At 42.1% G+C, this 23,682-nt stretch overlaps 1 protein-coding gene across 2 annotated transcripts in view; it reads left to right on the top strand.

The window, feature by feature from the left end:
- Positions 1 to 23,682, top strand: part of LOC311269852 (rho guanine nucleotide exchange factor TIAM1-like) — an 86,486-nt gene that overhangs the window by 45,219 nt on the left and 17,585 nt on the right. For both annotated transcript variants that reach the window (XM_084374330.1, XM_084374329.1), the window contains 15 exons: positions 1,590 to 2,245; positions 3,237 to 3,523; positions 4,661 to 4,924; positions 5,015 to 5,246; positions 6,069 to 6,241; positions 6,863 to 7,087; positions 8,474 to 8,659; positions 11,780 to 11,926; positions 12,055 to 12,129; positions 14,935 to 15,105; positions 16,206 to 16,310; positions 17,235 to 17,316; positions 17,574 to 17,660; positions 20,611 to 20,823; positions 22,418 to 22,551. In XM_084374330.1, coding sequence (XP_084230456.1) covers positions 1,597 to 2,245; positions 3,237 to 3,523; positions 4,661 to 4,924; positions 5,015 to 5,246; positions 6,069 to 6,241; positions 6,863 to 7,087; positions 8,474 to 8,659; positions 11,780 to 11,926; positions 12,055 to 12,129; positions 14,935 to 15,105; positions 16,206 to 16,310; positions 17,235 to 17,316; positions 17,574 to 17,660; positions 20,611 to 20,823; positions 22,418 to 22,551 — 3,030 coding nt within the window. In that variant the 5' untranslated portion in view covers positions 1,590 to 1,596. The remainder of the gene's footprint in view (positions 1 to 1,589; positions 2,246 to 3,236; positions 3,524 to 4,660; positions 4,925 to 5,014; positions 5,247 to 6,068; positions 6,242 to 6,862; positions 7,088 to 8,473; positions 8,660 to 11,779; positions 11,927 to 12,054; positions 12,130 to 14,934; positions 15,106 to 16,205; positions 16,311 to 17,234; positions 17,317 to 17,573; positions 17,661 to 20,610; positions 20,824 to 22,417; positions 22,552 to 23,682) is intronic.

Genomic DNA, 23,682 nt, shown 5'->3' with positions numbered 1-23,682 from the left:
AACAATGTACTTTTGAGGAATTTACATAATTTTAAATGAAAAAAAGCTTTTAAAAGTATGAGAAAGGGAGTTTTGGCATTAGATGACTTTGTAGTTGCTTAGATAAGTTAATGAGATTTTGATGCATTCTGAATACCTAAATGCGACAACATCAGAAAACCCTTAGGAAATCTCTGTGAAACATCTATGCTCTAAATACATTTTTAATTAACTTTATTGTTCCTGTGTAACCCTTTTTGAGTGCGTTGACTCATGCAAACTACCAAACACCGACACTCAAAAACTGGCAAGGGAGTTTCCACCTAAACTGTGGATACCTGATCCCTGATCTCATTTGCATGACAGCTTAACTCCAAAGGGCAATCAAAGAGATCCTGGACACATTTAATACACCACTGTTTGTTAATGGGCCATCAAATGTTACTCACTCATCCAGCGCACAGATTGACCTGGTTTTCAGCAGTAAATGTGAGAGAGGAGACTCGCCACTGCCATTAGAGGGCAAGCCTTACGATTTGGTAATGATTTAAAAGCAGAGTGCAGACTGTAGGGCTGCAACTAATGATTGTTTTCATCATAGATCAGTCTGCAGATTATTTTCTCAATTCATTGATTGAATAGTTATCATTGAATCAATAAAATGTGAAAAATGCCATTACAATTCTCCAGAGCTCAAAGTGACGTCTTTTGCTTCTTTTGTCCAACCAACAGCCTAAAGTCAAAGACTCTTCATTTACTATCATACATGACAAAAGCAGCAAATCCTAACATTTAGGAAGCTGATGACATTGTTGGCTGAAAAATGACTGAAACGGTAGTTGGCAATTCTCTCGATCGACTAATCAATTAATCAATTCAGCAACTAATGGTTGCAGCTCTAATTTTCTCAATAAGAAATAGGATATCCATATATATAACACTCCCAAACTTAATCACAGACATAAAACCACTCTTGCTCAGTTTAGTGGGGGGTATTCCCAAAACACATCTTACTTACTATCTTATTTACAGTAACAAACAAAACCAAATAAACTTAAATATAATTACAGTAAAAATCTGATCAAGCATCTTGTGACAACTTTCAGCATTTAACAGATTTCAGTAGTTGCTGCTGCAGACACTATTATTCTTACAACCAACCAAGAAGTATTGAGGTTTGATACCTCCCTCAACCAGTAGGACAATGCAATATTAACTTTTGAAACTCAGTCACACTTAGAAGCTGAAAAAACACATTACAGATAGCAGGCCGATGCATGTTTTTGTTTTAAATGTGTGCTAATACTAGTAAATTTATCACTCTTCTCCATTTTAATCATGAAAGGGATCTGGCACACTGACTCCTTTTTATACGAGTGGTGTCAAAGCCTTGGTATGAGTTTGATGAACTTAATAAACACAAATATAGATAGCACTCTTGTTAAGTTTGGTATGAGTTTAGCTGATCAGGTAATAAATGCAGATGTTAGATATCAATTGCAGATGTGGAACAAACAGATAAATAGCTATAAAACACTTACATCACTACTATATAAACGTACAAGAATTAGTCTAAGATAAGTATCTTTAACCTCTTCCTTCATCTACAGTTGAATCATGGGAAATGTGGAGAGTCAGAATGGGGACAGTGGTTTCTACGGCGATGTGACGGGACATCTCTCCCGTAAGCACACATCCCGGTCTCTCCGTCTCTCCAGCAAGCAGCCAGTCACCCGCCGTTCCCGGCACTCTTCTTCAGTGAAACAGGAACACAGAAACTCTGAGGCCTCAACCCGCTCTTCAAGCACTCCTAGCATCCCACAATCCTTAGCAGAGAACGGACTGGAACCTTTCGACGCGGCAGATGCGTTTGGAGAGTTCAGCATCAACCCTCACTGGACACAGCGCATGGCTATGACAATGAGGCCCGAATCCTTTCAAAACGATGACGACCCCTTGGCCACACCGACTCCTGAAACCTCAGAGGCGGACACTGTCGCCCAGGATGGGGGAGAGGACTCCATGGGGGAGGAGGAGGGAGACGTTGTTGGAGAGGAAAGGTACCTCCAGCGGATGACTGAGGGTCCACGGGAGGGGGGGAGCTTTAAAAAGAAGCGGTCCAAGTCGGCGGACATGTGGAGAGAAGACAGCCTGGAGTTCTCTCTGTCCGACCTGAGCCAGGAGCATCTGACCAGCACTGAGGAGATGATAGATGGAGGAGAAGAAGAGGAGGAGGAGCAGTTTGCGCGCCCTAGAGGCAATGCAGGTGAGGATGGTGAGCACACACATCAAGATGTCTAGTGTATCTATTTTAAACCTACAGAATACAGTTTCCTAGTTTCTTATGATGAATTGATACACTAGATATTGTGTTTTTTGGATTTTTTTTACTCAGTATATAGCTTTCAAATTTCACAGATGTAGCGGTCCAAAAAGTGTTCATATATGTGTATATCTGTGCGTGTGTGCAGGGGTGTTGTCTTGATTTGATTCTCTTTGCAGTTGATGAGGGGGAGAGAGGTGGGAAAAGATTGCAGGCACTCACCGAGTAGGGAAAAATGATTTGAGAATATCTACTGATTTGAGGTTAGCTGCCATCCATCAGTTGCAGTTGAGTTGATGACAGGGTTGTTAGCTTAACTGGTGCTGTGCAGGAGCTGCGCGACAGCAGGCGGTAGCTGGTAACTTCACTGCCGACGGTCTAAGAGCTGCCCCTAGGTGGTCCGCTAGCTCAGAATAATGGACAGGCTTCCTGCATGCACACACACACACACACACACACACACACACAAGCGCGCAGTATAGTTGTGAGGACCATCACTGACATAATGCATTTCTTAGATCCAAACACTACACTTAAACATTACAACGAAATACCTAAATCCTAAACCTCACCTTAACCTAATTTCTTATCTTAACCATAAAACCAAGTCTTAACCATCGAACAGTAATTTTTTGGAGGACGGGCCAAAAAGCAGAAGTGTCCTCACAATGAAGGTAGCAATACATGCACACACACACACACACACACACACACACACACACACACACACACACACACATACATTCATGCTCAATCACCAGCGTCATACAGATTCACAGAAGGGCTGAGACTCACGTGGAGAAAGGTTAATTTACATGTCAAATGTAGCAAAGTACTCTGAAAGTCACTGACAGTAATCAGAATACACTAACCGCATCTTGCACACACACAAATACACACACTGCCGTGTATTAACCACCTGTGTATGTCCCAGGCTCAGCCGAAAGGGCATCGTCTCTGGACCATCTGTGCAGCCAGCAGAGTCCTGGCCTCAGGGGGCAGAGGAGCCGTTATGCTAAGAACCGGAGAGAGGCAGAGTGCGATGGAGATGGAGAAGGGGAGGAGGGGTTGATGTCTCCAACCGACGAGGATGGTGGCGGGTATGGAGCATTCACACTCCCCTGCCGACGCTCCCACTGCCTGTCGGAGGGCTTGGCAGGCCTCGGCATTCCGGCTGCACCGTGCCCTGCTTTCCAAGGACGGCGTGCACAAACTACGCAGGTTAGATCACAAATTATGCATACATGAATAAACATGCAAAGCAGACAAAACTGTTATCAGGCAAAGTCTTCTTTCTCCACTTTCTCTGGTGTTTTGTCTCATTTCTGAATGACAGAGGACTTTGTTTACCAGTAGTATCCAGGAAGTTCCCAGTGTTCCCAGACATGACAGTCCCTTCAGAATTTAACATTTTGTTGACAACCACAGCACTTCCTGTGTATGCTCATGCTCTGCATTCGTGTGTGTGCATGTTATATGCATGCGTGTATGTGTGTATATCTGTGTAATGGGGAAGGGAATTATAAGGAGCGAGATAGAGAGTCGCTGTGGGGTTACTTGTCCAAGCCTGGTTTCTCCATTCTCCCTCAAGAAATAAAAGCATTAAAGCATAATATCTTTGATGTCCCATTCTCTAACCACACATGGACTCAGATACTCGCCTAACATGTGTAAATATGCAAAAAAAGGCATTTTGAGCGTAATTCAGCAGCCACAACATTGATCTTAAGAGAGCAGAATAACGTTAAAGGTTAAAGAAGACGCAAAATCACTGTAATGTATGACAAAGAAGCCAATTAAAAAGAGAAAAAAAGCTATATCAGTACACTAAAGAATGTTCCTGTGTTTTCTGTAATTTCCATGTGTCACTGATGAAGAAAAAAGTTGCAAAATAAGAAGGAAGTACTAAAATAGTGAACCAGGCTTTTCTTTCAACTCATTCCCAAAACCCCCAAGCACCCTTGGATAGCACAGCCCCCTAAGTGCTTATTATAAATTCATCTAGCCAGGCTGTGGGGGTTGTTAGACCGGATATAAATAGACCGACAACACAGCAAAACAAAGAAGAAAAGAACAGAGGGAAACTCGGTTTGGTGAAAGAAAAGTGTGAAAGCACAGAGAACGTCTCGCTCGGAGTGAAAAGCTTGCTTTTAGCACATATGAAAACACACACACTGTGATGCACTACAGCACATACAAATAAACTTAGAAACCTCTTGTAACCTCTTTTATTGTGAGGTGGATTGGTCATTCAACTCAGATTGTTGCTTCTTTAAGTGTGTACTCAAGTGTGTTCCACTAGTTTGTCCGTGTAAAAGTTAATCAGTTCTGCTTCTACTCTGTATCCTTGGCTGACAGGACATCTCAGGTGTTTTGGGCGAGGGAAGCGAGTATGGAGACAGCGGCATTGATGGCGTCACCACGGAGGATGGAGAGCTGGTGTCACGGCGCTGCAAGGCAATGTCAGCCTCTTTCTCAGTGTACTCGGCTACTGAGAGCAGCGTTTTCAACGGGAGCGACAGCGGGAGCAGCAGTGCAGGAGGAGGAGAGGGAAGAGGCGGCGAGGGAGGCAGAGGAGGAGTGTACGAGAATTTTCGGAAGGAGCTGGACAATCAAGCCTGGGTTAGTTAGTTCGTGCGTGTGTTATTCTTTTAAAAGCAGGTGTTAATGAAAGATGTTTATCACTCAATTTTTCCACCACTCTCTCGTCAGACACATCAGGGTCGGGACTGCACGGAGGAGGCCGGCTCCGCTGTGAGCGATGAGCAGAGCAGCGGCACACTCAGTAGTGCGTATCCATCGGACACTCTGATTGGCTGCGCACAAGGCACAGTCAGGAAGGCAGGCGCTCTGGCTGTGAAGAACTTCTTGGTTCATAAGAAAAACAAGAAGGTGGAGCCTGCAACAAGGCGCAAGTGGAAACACTACTGGGTTTCTCTGAAAGGTATGGCTCTGACACTCATACTTTTATGTTTTAGATATTTTTGAATGTTTTATCTTGCATTTGTTTTTTTGCAATAGAAAACAATTGGGAGTGAAGAAACAGAAAGCTTCAGATCTCTTTTCATATTCAAACTGAAGACATTGTGGTTACATGCCGTCCACCTTTGACCAAGACCTGAAAATGCTTCGGCAGCTGAAAATATATCAACCAATTTACATCTTATGTAACCTAAATAATTATGATAGCAATTAATAGCAATGAGGTATTACCAATTTAAAATATTAGGGAAAACATTACCAAAACTTTTACTTTAAAAACAACTGCCCTGCCATAATGTCACAAGATAAACATCTACACCTGACCTGTTTAATCTCTCACTCTCTCCCTCCTGTTAGGCTGTAATCACATCAGTCGTAACACAATCCATGCCCTTGGTTGTCACCTCCACTGTCCTCTCTCTCCCTCTTCTGTGTGTGGCCCCACATTTCTTCTCCTCGGCCTCATCACAATTTAATTTTACGGCGGCATCCGTGTCTAATCCAATCTGGTCCTTGTGAAATGCACAAGATACAGCATCTGGGGCTGCATTCCTGCCCGCCTCCAGTCCTTATACCCAACCCCCTAAAAACAAATACAGCAGACTGTCCCACAGTATTTGTCCTGACCTATTGTTATACAAAGTACCAATATTCAATGCAGGGCCCATCATTTGACTTATTTTATTATTTATCCTTAACACCAATCGGGGATTAAATACAGTACAAGTAGTAGTAGTAATGTAAGTAATGTGACATCCATCTTTCTCCTTCTGGATTCTTCAAGGGTGCACTCTCTTCCTGTACGAGTCAGACTGTCGTTCTGGGATCGACCACAACAGCGTTCCTAAACATGCATTGTGGGTGGAGAACAGCATTGTCCAGGCCGTACCTGAACACCCCAAGAAAGACTTTGTCTTCTGCCTCAGCAACTCAGTGGGAGACGCTTTCCTCTTCCAGGTGAGAGACACTGGTATTAAAAACATCCAGATAACTTAGGGGGAGGGGAAAATATACAGTTCACAACAATGGTTTTAATTCATTGTCAAAAACATAATGTAGGTCCACAGTTTTTCTATCATTTCATTGTGTTTTGGGACTACACAAAGTCATCAGATCAACAGGAGAGATGGAGATGGCTGAGAATAAGAAGCTACCTCATTTCCCTAGTGTGTGTGTGTGCGTGTGTGTGTGTGTGTGTAGCACAGAATTACATGACATTTAGCCATGTGTGGGAGATAAGCCAGTCCTGGGTCTGTGTGTTTGTTTTATGTCTGACATGTTTAAAGGCCACACTGTCACACTGTGACAGTGATCCACCACAGTGACCATTGTGTAATATGAAAATGTGTCTATTTATATTCATGGCAGCTGTCCACTGTGACATTCAATCAAAACATGGAAAGATAAGTAATAAATTGATGATGAGATTATAATGACCACCCTCTCGCAGAGGCTAATAATGGGACTCGTACTTCAATTCTTCGAGCTGCCAGTTTTCTCAATCTCGCTATTGTTACCTGTTTTCGATCAACTTATTCTTTGACTTACAATTTTTCCCTTTTTCCTGTCTTTGGTCAGACATCAGGCCAGACAGAGCTGGAAAACTGGATCACGGCAATCCACTCCGCATGCGCTGCCGCTCTGGCTCGGCAGCACCACAGGGAGGATACAGTGCGACTGCTGCGAACCGAGATCCGCAAGCTGGAGCAGAAGATCGACATGGACGAGAAGATGAAGAAGATGGGAGACATGCAACTGTCCACTGTCACTGATGCCAAGAAGAGGAAGACGATACTGGAGCAGGTATGGAGCAGGGATATCGATAATAGATGCAAGAGAAATAAAACATACGTAATGTGCATGTGATGCTAATCTGAGCCAGGTTTGTGATCTCATCTGAGTGTCTCCAGTTGAGTTGAGTGAAAACACCTAAGGGCCTTTACAGATGCACATCTTTGTACCTTTGAACTGCGCTGATGCTCTCACACAGAGATATCTCAGCACTAAATCATCTTTACTGCATGGCGTCATGCAGACAAAATGTTCTCAAGCAATACTTGCGACGACAGATGTTCTCAAATATTCCAACTGGTTCTCATCAATAAACACCAACCAAGTGAGGCAGAATGCAAAACGTTCACCGCACATGTTGAAACGCATGCGATGCACACATTACCGCGCAGGTGAGCTCGCTCTGGCTAATCCTTCCATGTTTAATAGCTGTATTGAAATGGGCCACAGCTGGAATCTCAAAGCTCTTCTAGCATCAGGTTTGATCACTTTCAGTGGAACATAGCGTATTGCTTTATACCTATCCCATGCATGTCTGGAGCTGCTGCTGAATGTAAAAGCAGCATCGCATGCAAACATTACAAACTTAAGAATGTGCACACTTGTGTGAGCAAGCCTCTGTTTCTTTGTATGTCTGTGTGGTATTTGCTTGATAGTCAATTAAAGGAAACAATATTACATAATAAAAGCACCAGGAGGTGGTTAAACCCAATCACGCCAAAATGCTTCCCATTTCCGAGAAAACATTCAGATTTGTTTGATTGCCTTCTACAAAGACACGTTAACTTGAATTGTGAGATCAAAGGAGTAAAAAAAAACCTGAACTTGAGTGGTCTATTATATCATTATCTGACTTCTCCTTTCAAGATCAGTATCTGGAGCTACATTAATCTACTAAATGAGTTTACAGAAATAGACTGGCCTGGGTTTTATGTTGAACAAAACAATCAAAGAAAGAGCCGTATTCGTTTTGTATTAACTTCTTGAACAAATAGGTAAAGGCAGGAATCAGTGCAAATTAAGTCTAGATTGTGTTTCACTGCGAATGTGTGTGTGTGTGTGTGTCACTGTGTTCCACCTCCCACGGCCCACCCTGTGATACATTGCACATAGCACAGCAGGTCGGTGACTGGTGGGGGTTGAGTTGGTGAGTAATACCTCTCCATAGGGGCTTCAGCACTCCCACTTCTCACTCCTCCTGAAACGACCAGCTAACAAAGAGTGATCTTTTGTACATATTTAATCTTTTTTTGTTGTTGTTGTTGTTGTCTTTATCGCTGTTTAATCAGTGGCCAAACCTGGAACCGTTCCATAGATAAATTTGGGTCTAATTGGCAAAGTTTGCTTATGTTGCATAATCACAAATCCATCCTTTTTATTCATCCTTCCCTCTGTTAGATCTTCCTGTGGGAGCAGAACTTGGAGCGGTTTCACATGGATCTGTTCCGCTGTCGTTGCTACCTGGCCAGTCTGCAGGGCGGCGAACCCCCCAACCCAAAACGCCTGCTGGGTTTTGCTTCGCGTCCGACAAAACTGGCTATGGGACGACTGAGCATCTTCTCCGTCTCCTCCTTCCATGCACTGGTATGGTCAAAAATCCCCACTCACATTCATGCGCACAGGTTTTTAGTACTTGTTTTGTATTCCACTTAATCCAAAATTCAAATTCCGTCCCATGTGCCTCTACATGTTCCAGTAGGCATTGCGTGAGAGGTTCCCAATAGCTGACCTTCAATACCAGCCCAGCTTGTAGAGTGGGTGTGTTTATCTGGCTGTTAGAGTGAGCCTCTTGTCACATACTGTACGCCTACTGAAAGCAAGAATTTCTTCTGACAAATGTGCAAACTAATAGTCATTGCATGTAGCCTCAGGTTAAAGACACAGTGCAACTTAGGTACTTAAGTTACATAATGAACACCCCTACACCTGTAGCTGCCATGTGCAACTTTTTCAGAAATCCTGTACAGCCGGTCCTGAAGTAGCTGGACTAAAAAGTTTTGTTTTTTTAAGGATATGCCAGAATCTTCCCAGGTCCAGTTTACTGATTTGCTTCCAAGTGTCTCAGAGTGGAAATTGAATTAAGTCCATACTTCAAAAAACTAACAAAATGTTGAGGCCAAAAAAGTTCCAGAGTGGTATTTCGTTAGTTTCTCCAGAGACAGAACACAAGTGTGCTGATTTTGGATTACAGAAAAATGTCAACGTCGAGATACTTTATAGACCAAATCCTTTAGCTTCTTTGGCCCAACAGGTAAATTAGGACACTAGCCTAACATTGCAGTTGCTATTGATGAAATACTTAAGCATCAAGCATGCATTTTAGATGAATGAAATGTATGTCCTTTGCAATAGTATCAATACATTGTAATTTAAATTATATGTAAGCTAGTAAGAGATGCAAGGGTTAGTTAATGTAAGCAAACATTGTGACGCAATCATTGTTTTTGTTTTTTGGGGTAATTCTTGAAGAGGTTTTGAAGTCGTTAGTTTTCATTAGAAGCGACCCACGGTAAAGGTCACTGCAGCTGTGACATAACTTGTTTCTGTTGAGCCTCTGCCTCACTGCTGCATTCTTTCATTTGTGGATTTTGACCCTGAGAGTGTGGTGTAAAATTGATTGAATTTACTCTGAGGGAAAGCAGTTTGACTCTCTAAAGTGCTCAGCTGTGACTCCCGAAAGTGGAAACAAAGTTGAAAATCAGTGACCTGACCATTTAACGTTTAATTCAAATTCCAACCTTAAACTAGAGTATAACTGGAATCTAAACTAGCCTTTTAAGAACATACGAACCAAACAAAATTTTGAGAATTTCACTTTATCTTTTCCTTGCAAGGACACTTAAATATAGAAAGACAAGTGCTCTCATTTACATACCTGCACACACTGTCTTCTCGCAATCAGATCATTCTCTCCACAAGCTGTCCTCACGCTGACAGCGTTACCTGTGGCTAAAAGCCAAGTCATTAGCTCATTGCTCTGCACCTCTTGCACTTGTTGTCACCTTGAGCACTCCAAGAATGTACAGAATGAATCACAAGCATATAAGGAATGATACATACGCAGACGTGTTACGTGCTGCTTGATGCCAAGTATCATCCAGGAAACAAAGAGCAGAGCGGAAACAAAGAGGTGGAAACAGCATCTCTGTAGACCTGTTTCGTACAAGCAGGCCATCGGATACACACACACACACACACACACACACACACACACACACGCACACATCAGAGGTTGATGGAGGTTTTTTGTGATTGGTGGATCAATACGAACTCTGTTAGTAAGCTGCCATCCCCGAGGCACTTTCCCACAAACAGGCTTAACACTCTCTGCTCTGTTGACCCCCCCCTTCCTTTTACTGCCTACACCCTCACTTCCTTTGTCTCTCACTGTGTTTCCTACTCAATCTCCGTCCGTCTCTCCTTCTCCTTATCTGACTTATTTTCTTCACAGCTGTCTTGCTTTGCACTGTCCTCCATCTCTGTGATCCCATCTTTTTTCCATCATTGTCACATTTTAAATTTAGTCATTGCATTAGTCAAATATCTATAAATGAGCACATTTTTGAGAATGAACAAATACTCAAAAAACTTGTCATACATTTGCCACATGTATAATTACTATATAATTACTAAATTAATTATATTAGAATGAATTATATTAGAATAAAATGCATCAACAGAATAAAGAATATGCGTTTTTTAATTAATTTATGAACACAAAAATATTCAAATGAACCTATTCATATTTTCAAATTAATTATCCTCTCTCTCAACTCTCAGCTGTTTTTCCTCTGTGACAAAAGCAATCTCTCTTATTGTTTTCTTTTTTTTACTATCCACAGTGATTCACACAGTAAGGGTTGTTATTATCCATAGCCAAAAGAGACATCTTATTAAAATAGACTGTTAAAAGGCCTCTTGCAAGAAGCTTACATAATACGAGTCCTGAAGACAGTTTGACCTATTATGTTTGACATGTGTGTGTCTCAGAGGCAGTGACTTGTGAGGATACTGATAAGCACACACCCACATAAGTATAGTACGTGCTACAGCGTGTGCACATACATACATACATGTGCGTCAAAGTATATGTTCGTGTAACATATAGTGAGTCAGAGCTGCTCATAGCTCAGTAGGTTTGATGTGAATTAACCCAGAAATGCCAAGAGGGGTTTCTCATTGAATGTGTAGTAGGTCACCGAGGGAGATGGGAGGTTGAAAGTGTTCACAATGGGCCATTAGTCTATATAGTGTGCAGTTGAAAATGTGTTTTTATGTGTTGGTTTGTTTTCCATGCCTGCGTGTGCATTTATATGTTTGACCCATTTCTAAGTGACTCATAACAAACACAGACAGTCACTGCTGTCAGTGTGCAGTATACATACATTGTCTCCAAACCCCCTTACTTGTGTACATTCAGAGCCATCCCAGTAGCTCAGTGAGTAGAGCGTGCACCTCATGTACAGAGGTCCTCATTGGAGCGGCCTGTGTTGAATTCCAGCCTGTGGCCTTCTAATGCATTTCATCTCCTCCTCTCTCTCCATTTTCTTTCACACTTCACATTTACTGTCCTTCAAATGAAACCATTAAAAGGCCAACAAATAATAATTATAAAAAAAAGTGCTGATCTGAAAAGTCTTTCTCTAAAAAGTATTTAGATATATTGTCATAGAAATAATTAAGCAGTAATTGTCATCATCACAGGTGTCAGCCCGCACAGAAAGCAGCATCAGGAAGCGGAACCAGGCCATGCCTCGTACCTTCAGTAAACGCCGCAGTCGTTTCTCCTCCCTATGGGGCCTTGACACCACCTCAAAGAGGAAGACCACGGGGCATCCTTCAATCAACCAGGTTTCTCTTCTTCAGGCTTTTGATTGTGTGGCATCTAGTTGTAGATGTAATAACTCCTTGATAACTGCTCGTCACTGTGTGATATATTTGGGTGCAGCTGTAATGTTCTGTTCTCTGTGTGGTTGCAGGTGTTCGTTGATGGGATCGAGCCAGTGAAAAAGCCATTGGAGCGCATGTTTGAAGACTCGGCCAGTGAGAAATCTGTAAGAGCTCAGCCATCTTCACTAGACAACAAAACACAAATGTCTCATTATATTAAGGACTGAAATAGAATTGTGTCCTCCTTGATATTTTTAGATGCGTTATTTTGCATCTGCCCTCTTTTATTATCAACCAAGATTAACTGAATCCTAAATGCTGTATCGTATGCAACTGGACTTGTTTCGGCTTTTTGAAGATGTTTCACCTCTCATCCAAGACGCTTTTTCAGTTCTGTATTCAGTTAGAACTGACTGAGAACCTTAATCAACAAGATGAACTAAAAACTCAAAAATGTTTGCTGTTGAAAGTTAGAGGTAAGAGTTGAGTAGGCCCAAACTTGTCCACAGCAGATACAGTGAATGTTTCTGTCCATACAGTAATAACCTTCCTCCTCCCAGTCTTAGTTTGGCATTCACTACAGAGAACCAGAGCTTATGTAGCTGTAGGCGTATTCCTTGTCATTGTTTGCATTTCTCATAAAGCCAAGATGAAAATCACTGGGGCATCTAATGAACCTTTGTACTTGTATAATGGGTTACGGGGCTTCTACAGACCCTGAGGCCAGTAACGTGGCTGGATTTTCCACCTCCTTTCGCTTAACTGAGATCCTCTTGGTGCTCTGGCTCTTCATTTGCAGAGGTTATCTCGGGGAAGCACAAAATCCATGAACCCTTCTGCATCAGTGATCATTTCTTTGGGTTCATTTTCAAGTTCCTGCTTTAATGTTATCAAACAGGAGAAAGTAGAAATTTGCAGACTATGAAAATTTAAAAGCTGCAGAGTCTCCTCTCAATGGTATCAGAGGATTCTTGATTTTATTTGCACCTTACCAGACTTTGGGTCTATCATTGCTTTCTCATTTTTCTCACTAGTGACCACTCTGAGTCGCAGTCAGAAATAAAGCCATTATTCTTACTCTACCTTTTTATCACGTCAAACACAATTCTCAGATTGGTGTTGACAGATTCCCATTTCTTTTTTTCAGTCGCTCCAGGCAATTCCAACTCTATCAGCATCATGGGCTATCGACTGGAGGGATATTTCTGTCTGCTAATCCCGCTGAGACAAATTTGATCTGATATGTTCAGATCATTAGCTTTCTGATGTCTCAACAAATTATGCAGACATTTGCTACCAAAGGACTTGGCGGTTTCACACCATCTGTGCTCTGTCGTATTGACCGCAATTTACAGACAATTGCATGTAATGAATAATATCTTAAGAAAGAAAAATTGATTATCCATGCCCACCATTTCTAGTAGAACCTTTTTACAGCCTGTTAAATGATGAATTTATGTGAACTGTAAGGAAAAAAGTCCAATTACCCATGGGTTGTGCAAGGACAAGCTTACCAGCTCCATATTTTATGAGAACTGGTAGAAGGCAACCGAGATGGAGGGGGTTGGTGGGACTCAGCAGATAGAAGAAAACTGCAGTACTAACCCTCTGTGACCGCGGAGGCCCCCAGTGGCACCATGGGAGATTGATTTCCTTCCACCCACGTCCAGCTTCAGCTGGCAGGGTATGAGATGACAGTAAAGAGATGCACAGGTTCTTCACTTTGTTGCAAGACAGACCTGGAAATGCTGCATCAGTAGCAGTCAGCATCTCCAGCAAGATTTATTCCAAATGTTCCCATCTGATGGACTTGTCCCACTTTAATTCTCTGTTTGTTTTGGGGAATCCCACTGATGGCAATAAAAGGGAATCAGAGAGAGGAAGAGAGTTTAGTGAGCCCCCCGCCCCCCAGTAGAGGCATCCTAGATGGGCCAGGAGGGGAGCCAGATGGTGCTGAGCAGGACTGGGGAGTTCAGGGAGTTGAGGGGAGGTACTAGTTACGGGCCCCCCGGTCTGTTCTCTGTCTGAGAAAGTGTGTGTGTGTGTGTTTTCCTTTATAACTCTGTGTCTGTATTTTGTTTGTGCATGTGAACATGTGTGTTTGTTTGTGCACACAAAAACATTCTTTTGGATATAGCTTGCTCCCTCTGTCTCCTCCTGTGTCTCACTTTAACTCCATCCAACACAAAACACACACACACACGGTTCATTTAAACAGGGACCACCAGGCTGGATTGTTAACAGTCAGCAGATTGTATGGCGCGAATGTGAGATGGGGAGGAGGGAGATGATGGAGCGATGTGCAGATAGAAGGGAAGGGGCACCAGAAGGAGAGGCAATGATTAGCGGGGGCGGGAGGGCGAGCGAGGAATGAAAGAATAAACGAGTTTGTGGATGCTGTTACCTGAAAGGATTAGATAAGGTATCACTGACAGGCAGCGTGAGGTCGAACGCAGAGGCCGACATGGCTACCAGATTGTCTGAGGTCAGGCTGATGGGCTTAAAGGTTACAGACTATGACTTGGACAGAGTGCACACATGCCTGTGAAGATGCAAATGCACACAGATATGTAACGCATACCTAGGCAGGGAGACAAATGTATCAAGAGGCTCTCTCATCAACACAAATGAATTAGATTTTGTAACCAGATCTGCTGCTGCTTACAGGCCACCGCCAGCTTTCATCACATTAGTCTAATCAATTTTAGCAAATCTGTTTTTTCTCTTTTGTGTACAAGAGGCGAAATAATGAAGAATTAGGAGGATTACTGCACAATTTTAGCAATTTTCATTGTGAATAATAGAATATGGTTTGGTTGTCTTTCTGGATCTCATTCTTCCATTAACTAGAACTGAAAGGTTTTCATGATAACATTGAATATATTATAGGGTGCCTTCTGTTTTCACCGAGCACAAAGGCTACTGAAACATGTATAAACACTGTGTGTGTGTTTGTGTTGTCTTTCCAGAAGGAGAGAGAGAGCTCGGTGAAAAGTATTCCCCAGCAAAACGTAGACAGCGACATCTGGGTTCCTGACTACCTGACTCCATCTTGGGTTTGCCTGCCGAACAATCAACCCATCCTGGCCATCATACAGCCTGGGGAGACAGTGCTGGAAGTCCTTAGCACCACCTGCAAGGTGGGTCTTCACCGATAGCACTGCTGGAGACTATTAGGAAGCTCCTAGTGTGCTGTATAAGGGTGATAATTGCAATTGCAGAAGTGCAAACCTCATGCACTTTTTCAACAATTTGAAAAGGTGCTAGAAGGGAGTGCTAGTATAGACACACATGGACACATAGACACACAGGTGACAGTCAACAGCTGTTTAGCATGCAAATGATTCATTTTAGCAGGTTTGTCAAACACATGCATTTGAGTAGTGAGTCTCATAAAACTGCACACAGCTCAGTTGATATAAGTTTACAAAAGCGCGAGTGGTGACATAGGGATAATAAAACTCTTACTACGATTATAAAGTGTGTTGACAGCTTAAGACAGGCAGACATGTGAAAGCCAATGTTTTTTAAGATCAGTTCAGTGTAGCAGGAAAACAATAATTAGAGGCAGATTATCAGATTATTTTAAAATGTCAGACTGAGTATGAATCTGAGAAAACGATGTGATGCTGTCGCTTCTAGGAAGGCAGAAAAGTGAACCCTATAGATGACGCCTTAGACTCACAGTGTGTCAGATCTCTTCTCACAGTCCTGTATACACTGCATTTTACTGTCTCGCACGTCTCTCCACTTCATCTCCTCCTCTCCCTAATTGGTCCCAGCCAGAGACACACTCGAATAAAGATGCCTAATGACACGTATACGTTCCACTTAAGAGTCTGTTGAAATACATAGCTAGTGTATAGCTGATAGACGTGTGTGTGTGTGTGTGGGCGTTTGTGTGCATAAATGTCATAAAAATGTCACAAACAAGTGGAGCGTCTAATTCATGGTCCCTGTGTGTGACATCCATATATATATATGTAGATTCAATACATGATGGGATACATACATGCCAGTGACATTTTGTCAGGGGTATCATGAGCTATAAAGTGCAGTAATGGTGTTTTGATTATTGAGATTAAAATATTATTCATGTGAAGAGGGCTTGGCTTCAAATTGCAGGAAGAACAAACCACATGTTATTAGAAGGATTATCTTTTATTTTGGAAAGAAGAATGAAGGATTGCTCATTTTACATTCCTCCATTTAACATGCCTTTTTCTTCATTCGCCTCCAGACCCACAACATAGACCCGTCCTGCCACTACCTGCGTTTGAAGGTGTGGATTGACAACCAAATGCTCTTTTACGTTCCCAACCTTGAAGAGGACATCTCGGATCTGGTGAGGAAACGCACGCTGAAGCACTGTTGTATTACCATGAAGTGAATATCCCAATTTTGGAAAGTCACATACACTCATAGCAAGTAATGAAAGATGAAATATGGTGAACAGTTATTTCACTTTTCAGTTTTTCAGTCTCAGCTCAGATATACGGTGTCCCATTTGGATTTTGGGGTCATCCCCTTATTATGAATTAATTCTTGTGTCTTCTCTGGCAGATCTGGATGCAAGCTTGTGCATGTTTTATGACTCGGTTGCACATTTGCTTTGCAATGCATTCAGAAATTCCCAGGATGCAAAAGACGCTTCATTGCATATCCTATAAATTATGCAAAATAGCATTCTGAGTTTATTATGTGCACTATGAACTGTACGCATCTGTGTGTCCCCATTTTACTTTTCTTATTATTCATATAAAACAATCACCCACATTGAACAAGACCTCACCTCCACCTCCTCCTAATTCAGCCCCCACAGCAAATTCTCTTTGCGACGCTGCTTTGTAGGTGATACACTGAACTCCATCACAAAGCAAAGTCATTGTATAACTCGCTTTTTTTCCTCAAGAGGTCTTTTTATCTTCCTGCTTTGATCGGTGACTCATTTCACCCTCTTTCATCCTCAGTCTATGATACTACATTATTATTGTGGACTTCTGTTCCTGTCTGTTGCTTCATACACACAGCTGTGTCTATGCGCTTGCCCGATATGAGGTCAAAGCCTTGTCTGAGCACCCACTCACTTCTCAGTCTTGACCTGGATTTTGACCCTCGCATGTGATTGCTCTGTTAAGGAGCCTGAATAATACATGACTCTATCTATTCTTTATTAAGAGCGATAACATGACCTTGAACCTTCTCAATCCAGCAACACTGCTCTCCTCCCATTACTCGCCAATTAAACATCATGTTCTTGGGTTTGCAGCTCTACAAAGAGATTGAGATTTTCCCCAAAGCTACCAAGGTGATCCGGTTTGACAAAGCCGAGTCCTGCACCATCGGATATGGTATGTTGAACTAGATGACTCAGTTCCTGTCATAATCCTGAAGTTCTGAATCAAATCGATTTCAGAATAGACAATTCATTGAGTCATGCTTTGTTAATGACCAAAGGAGGATGACCTAATGTGAGTGCATTTTGCCTTAAGTGGATCTAATTGCTCGGCAGTTATGCTGCAGCAGTGCACTCTGTCAAATTGAGATATTTCAAAGTAGAGGAAAAGAATAATGACTGAATCTCTCTCTGTGTCACGTACATCTGTAGGTTTTTCTGTGGCGGTTATAGATGAGGATGGGATGCAGCAGCTCCATATTACTGAAGTGAAAGCAGAGGGACTTGCATCAGCCAAAGGTACATATTTCTTTCTTATGAACAAACAAACATTATGTGTGTACATTTGCTGAACATTCAGTGTCGTGGGAGTTGATATTCAGACATAGAAGAGAAAACAAACAAAGCAAAACAAAAATCCATGACAATTACCATAGTTGAATCTGGGTGCAGTAACAATAGGGGTTATGTAAAGGGGATGTGAAAGCTGGGTGCATATTTATTTCTTGAGTTGACATTGCGCACTCACCAAACACCTGACCTGAGAAACACCTGATCCCACATGACTTCTTATCACTGCAGCTTTGTGTTACAGCTTTGCATCAGCTGCTGAGCCAGCAAAGTTAAATGTCTTTTGTTTGAGAAAGAAGCCGGTCGGCTCAGGACAGAATAGAGAAGAGGTGAAGACAAAGAAAATGCTCGACTTGTCTTTAAAGGTGTTGACTTGCAGAAATATGGAAAGAGGCACTCTTTTTATGCTCTTTTCAGGATTTACAAGGCAATCAACTAGGGATCGATTGATTATCTGCCCTACTGATCATCAGATCAGATAATAAATTGAATGCAAAATAAGTAGTAACTAAAGTTAGAAAGGACAATATTTGCCTCTGAATTGTAATTGAGTGTAAATATAAACTAGTAGAAAATGGATATATTTCAATAAAGTACAGATACCTCAAAATTGTACTGAAGTACATTTCTTAGGTAAATTGTTCTCAGTCACATTCTCTCACTGATTGTTCTAAATTTTGACAATATTTAAATTTTTTACTGCAAACGTATATCGATTTCAAAAGTAGGTTATTCCTATAATGCATGAATTTTGATGAAAAAAGTCAGGCATATTTTTGCTCGCTGGTATCTATGAGTAAGGACAATTTGATGTGGATCTAGCAGATATTATATATGTTTAAATATGTATTTTGGATTCAGCTCAATTTAATCAAAGTGGACTGTTGGGTCTTGGTGGAGGTATGTGCTCTACTAAGTGCCATTCTAGTTGGAGTCTTTGATGACTAAAATTGGTGTCAGTATTGGTCCTGAAAAAACCCCAAAACGGTTGATTCCTACAATCAACATTAATTTAGAAATGCAGTCCACTCTACATGATAGGAACCAGAAACTCCAAAACAGAAAAACTCAGTGAAAAGTAGAAAAGGATGCCTGCATCAAAACAGTCTCAACAGACTTGAATCACCTACACACTATATTTCAGTCTGATGTTTACTGGCTTTTATTCTGAAGACGGGATCATGTGCCAAAACCTTGATCCATGAAATAAGAAAGAGAACAAAGATTCCATCAGAGTTATGAATTTGTGGCTTTCGTCGCCTTCATGAGAGCAAAGAAGAGAACCAGCATACCTTTGTCTGCATCTGACTGCAGTGTAGAGATCAACCCCCATTCATGTGTTGCTATCTTTTAACGCAGCCTAATGGGTTTGAGAAACACGCGGCCGCTCTGTAGATACAACACTAATGTATAGAAAATAACATGCCCCACTGTTGTGCCCCGGGGTCAGACCAAGGTTACTCAAGTGTGAGATTGTGTCCTCCAGCGCATTAGCAATCTAAAAAGCTGCTAGCTTAGCAGGCTGGCAGCAGCCGGAAGACACAGCTGTACCCCCTCTCAACCTCTGTATGAGATAGAAAAAGATAGAGATAGAAAAAGCTTGTGGCATCCAGACAACACATTGCATCTTTTGGATTATTACACTATATTTTTGCTGAATCACAGAATTAAATATGTCAGGCACGACATAGTAGGTCCACGTGTATGCTGGGGACGGGCCTGTGTGAGCGTGCATGTGTTTTACTCCAAGTGAGGAGAATGAATGGGGAGTGAAAGAGATCACGCTTCAGTTTCTGCAGGGTATACGCAGAAACCAGGCCAGCACTGGACAAGGAGCCCCAAAGGCTCTTTTCTCCATCTCTCTCACTGTAATTCCTGCTTCCCCTCCCCCCCTGCAGAAGCACACACAAAGACACATGCATGCAACACACACACACACACACACACACACACACACACACACACACACACAGCGTCATACACACATAGCAGTATATGGCCAGAGGGGTTATCTCTCTCTGTCCAATAAAGACTCTGCTACAGCTGACATTTCACATCCCAGACAACTAGGTCATAACTCTGGGCTAAATGTGTGCCTTGTGTGTCTATACATGTAACTGTGTGTGCGTCTGTAGCATTACGAAAGTCATATCACAGAATGTCTGCTGTTACTATTACGGTAGACGATAAAATAAAATGAGACTGAAGTCAGAGGAGAGGATAACAAGCAAACATTTGTGACTGTGTTAACAGGACCAAACCCCTTTGTCTTACTTAATTCTGCAGGTGAGACTGCAGTCACATCTCCTCAACAGCTGTCACAACCAATCAGGTTTATTGGGCGAGGTTTCCTGCTAATTGGTCGGCTGATTGAGTGCTAATTTGCAATTAGCGGAGCCTGGTACAGGTGGTCAGGGGGAGGGCCTAACCGAAAAAAAGCCTCTGTGTTCCAGTCGTGTCTGTAGTTTTCATATATAGTGCAACATAGACTGTATACATGATGACAGGACAGGAATAGACAAGCATTGCACCCTCCTTCTTAAACCCATCCAGTCTTGTTAGATCAGTATTTGCCTCAAGCGAACAAGCACAGAAGGATGCATTTTTTATGTATGGGAACACATTAGAGTCCCAACGTGTCTGATTAGCCAGCAAGTATGGCACTGAATTTGTGTTTGTGTAGATCATTTGTACACATTAGGAGTCTTGAGTTGATGGCCCACAGGAAAGCTGCTGTGTTGGACAGTGTTTTGTTGTGTGGTCACAGCCTGTCAGATAATCTTTTCCCTTACTGTGCGTTGCTTTTATGACCATCAGTCTTTATTTGCAATGTTTTTCTCCACTTTAAAGGATACAACTGCAGTTTTTCAGCAACTCTTCATTTCTCATTGTCCGCCAGGTTTGAGAGCAGGGGATGAGATTCTGCTGTTGAACGGCAAACCTGCATCTGCCCTCCAGATGGATGATATGAGGGCTGCATTTGAAAACCAAGCATTGACCTTGAGCGTCAGCACCCTGCCCCAGCTGGACCCGCGGGTGCTCTGCTCCCTTCCACCCCGTCGCTCCGATGGGGAGCAGGACCCGGCCACAGACATCTTCTCCCAGGACCAAGGTAAAGCTTCCTGTCCTGCATGAACAAGGTTGTGGATACAGTGCATGGGTTAAGTTGTTGTTGTTATTTGTGTTTTGAACAATGGCAAGTTTCATTAGATGATGTGTACAAACCTCTAGTGTCCTCTAGTGACAAATACAGTGAGCTTCTTTTTCAATTTCAAATGATTAAATATTGAGGGCTATCAAATCATGTACAAATGAGAAAGTCAGTAGTGGAGAGTAAACTTGATTTTTATGTGTTTTGACTTGCAACTTTGTACCAATTTAACACGGGCCTGACCTTCTGGTGTCACAGGAATCAGCCCAATCACACTCACAGGTGCTTCATGCTGTTATGTAACAGGGTTATCCATATTAATGTTTACTTTTTCTATAGCTTGACAGCATTAGATGGTTTGATGGGTGGACTCGCCAAAAAAAAGGAAATCTTAAATTCCCTTGTGCTCCTTTTTATTGTTCTGCTTTGTTTTTATTCATGTTTCTTATGTATTGTCATAAGGTTGACACAGTTCAAGAATTTTAACTTCGATAGTATAGAAAAATTATACTCAATACCTCCTTTGGATACCATGGCAAAAAGAAAAAAATAGAGAAAACCCATACGACACTTTTTTCAATTTATCAAATGCAGATATCGTATCGTTTTAAACATATGGTTTGGGAAAAAGTAAAAAAATATCGATGCTTTTCATGACCTCATGCCATCATACATCCTCTAAGCCCCTAACTTTCTGTGGTGAAAAAAGGCAGAATGCAGATGGCGATCTTTGTAAGCAGAGGGTGAATAGGGCGATCTGCTAATTATGCACGGACACTGTCTGCTAACCAACCTGCAGGCAGCCGCCAGCTTTCCTCTGACCTGCTCTTTTTATCCGTGCAAGGGCACCATTTGTATTCCTTTCTAAATTGGGGCTTGCAGTGCACAGGCTGACAAGCTGGCATTGTTTATACAGGGACTCAGAGCGGTATGAATATTAATATGAATCCTTCAGCAGTGCCGAGCTGTCATTGTGTAGGATACGCCATGCACAGAGGGTCAGACGCAGAATAAAAACACTTCAGTGGCCAGATGGAGGTTATCAATGATGTCATGCTTAAGAGGAGATGGTGTATGTGAGAGGCCTTTAACTCAGAGGAGACAGTAAATTGGAAATTTCTTAAGGATACAGGCAGAATAATAACCAGGTTAAAGGTTCAAGGTGATTTATTTCTCATTATGCAACATAGGATTGCATAACGAAATAAAAGTCTGTAAACTCCTTCAAGCTACACGAACATTTATGTACATATATTTATAAAAAAGTAGTCTATGCACCCAGGAAGAACATTCTGTAGTGCTTTGTGTCTGGGGGGATGTAAACAGCAACAACCAGATGGAGCCGACCATATTATCATCACTAAGCATCAATGATGAACACGCAGAGTCAGTATACATCATATCATATTTTTGATATCATAATCAAAAATGGCTACCCTGGACACACCATTAAGAGTGAAGTGTAGAGAACCAAATACATTAGAGCAGGTTGAGATGTGGATTTTTACTGATACACAGTATCTCCCTGGTAAGCTCTGTCCTTTTTTCTCTATAGAGGACATCCTGGATGATGTGTCGGGGTTGACGGTGAATAGCCCAGATCAGAGTATGGAGGAAGGACATCGACTGATCCTGCAGAGCCCCGGAGGTCATCAGGAAGACAAAACCTGCTTGGGGACTGGACAGAAGGTAGGACACGGCAGGCAAAGACACAACTTTGATATACTGTGTATGTATACAAACATACACAGGCGCATATAACCGTCTAGTTCCAGAACTAATGGAGTATCATTCGCACACCTGTCAGATGTATTTTTGCAGACCAGACTAAGAGCTCTGGTATCAGTTGTATGTGTGTGTGTGTGTGTGTGTGTGTGTGTGTCTGTGTGTGTGTGTGTGTGTGTTTGTGTGTGTGTGTGTGTGTGACCTGTGGATCAGTGCTGGCATTTGAAGTGGCTGATTAGCTGCATTGTTGTTGCCATCTTTCAGCCTGCTGACTTGTTTTGTTTTTGCTTCAAGGGGCAGTGAGGTTCATTTCTCACTGTTTCTGTTCTCAGATCTGTCAGACACAAAAGAAAACACTGATGTCACTGATCAACAATCCGACACATTCTGGGTGTATGTTTCAAATACTGTCCGCGTGTTTATGATTATATAATATTCCTCTGACAGGTCTTATCAAAAACATATCGTTACCCATGTCAGGTGTATTTTGTTTGTGTGCTGTGGGGAATGAAGCCAGAAAGGGGAAAGCGATAGTGTGAAAAGCTGGGAGATGTTCAGAGGCTTTTTCTCATGTGATACTTGTGACCTTTTACACAAAGGCTGTTTTGGGACAAAAAGCATGTAAGAAGTCCAACATGCATGCACAGCCATTGTACCACACACACACACACACACACTCACTCACTCACTCACTCACTCACTCACTCACACACAAACACACACAGCTTTGAAGTTTCTTCTTAGTTAATTAAAGTGAAACTCAATGATTGATTCATGCAATAAATTTGAAATCTTAATCATATTTTGTATTAGTTTTTATACAGTGCTGACAACAAGAAGACTGTAAATATACATTGTGGTGTGTTCGGTAGCTTGTGTGTGAACTTGTCAGTGGCAGCACATCAACAGATGTGCGTGCGTGTATGTGTGTGTGTGTGTGCGTGTGTGTTCTGCAGCACAGAGATGAAAACAGACAGGTGAGTGAAAGAGCGAGTGAGCGGCATCACTTTCTAATTAAGATTACGTCTGGTCTGATCAGGGTCGGCGCTATGATTGCTGGGACTTGCCTTGTGCCAGTTGGTCTCCCTTGGATAC

This window comes from Pagrus pagrus (genome assembly GCF_965226575.1).
Source record: "Pagrus pagrus genome assembly, chromosome: 14".
In the NCBI taxonomy this organism is placed as follows: domain Eukaryota; kingdom Metazoa; phylum Chordata; class Actinopteri; order Spariformes; family Sparidae; genus Pagrus; species Pagrus pagrus.
The sequence above is the reverse complement of the archived record's forward strand: the minus strand, read 5'-3'. Positions and strand labels throughout refer to the sequence as shown.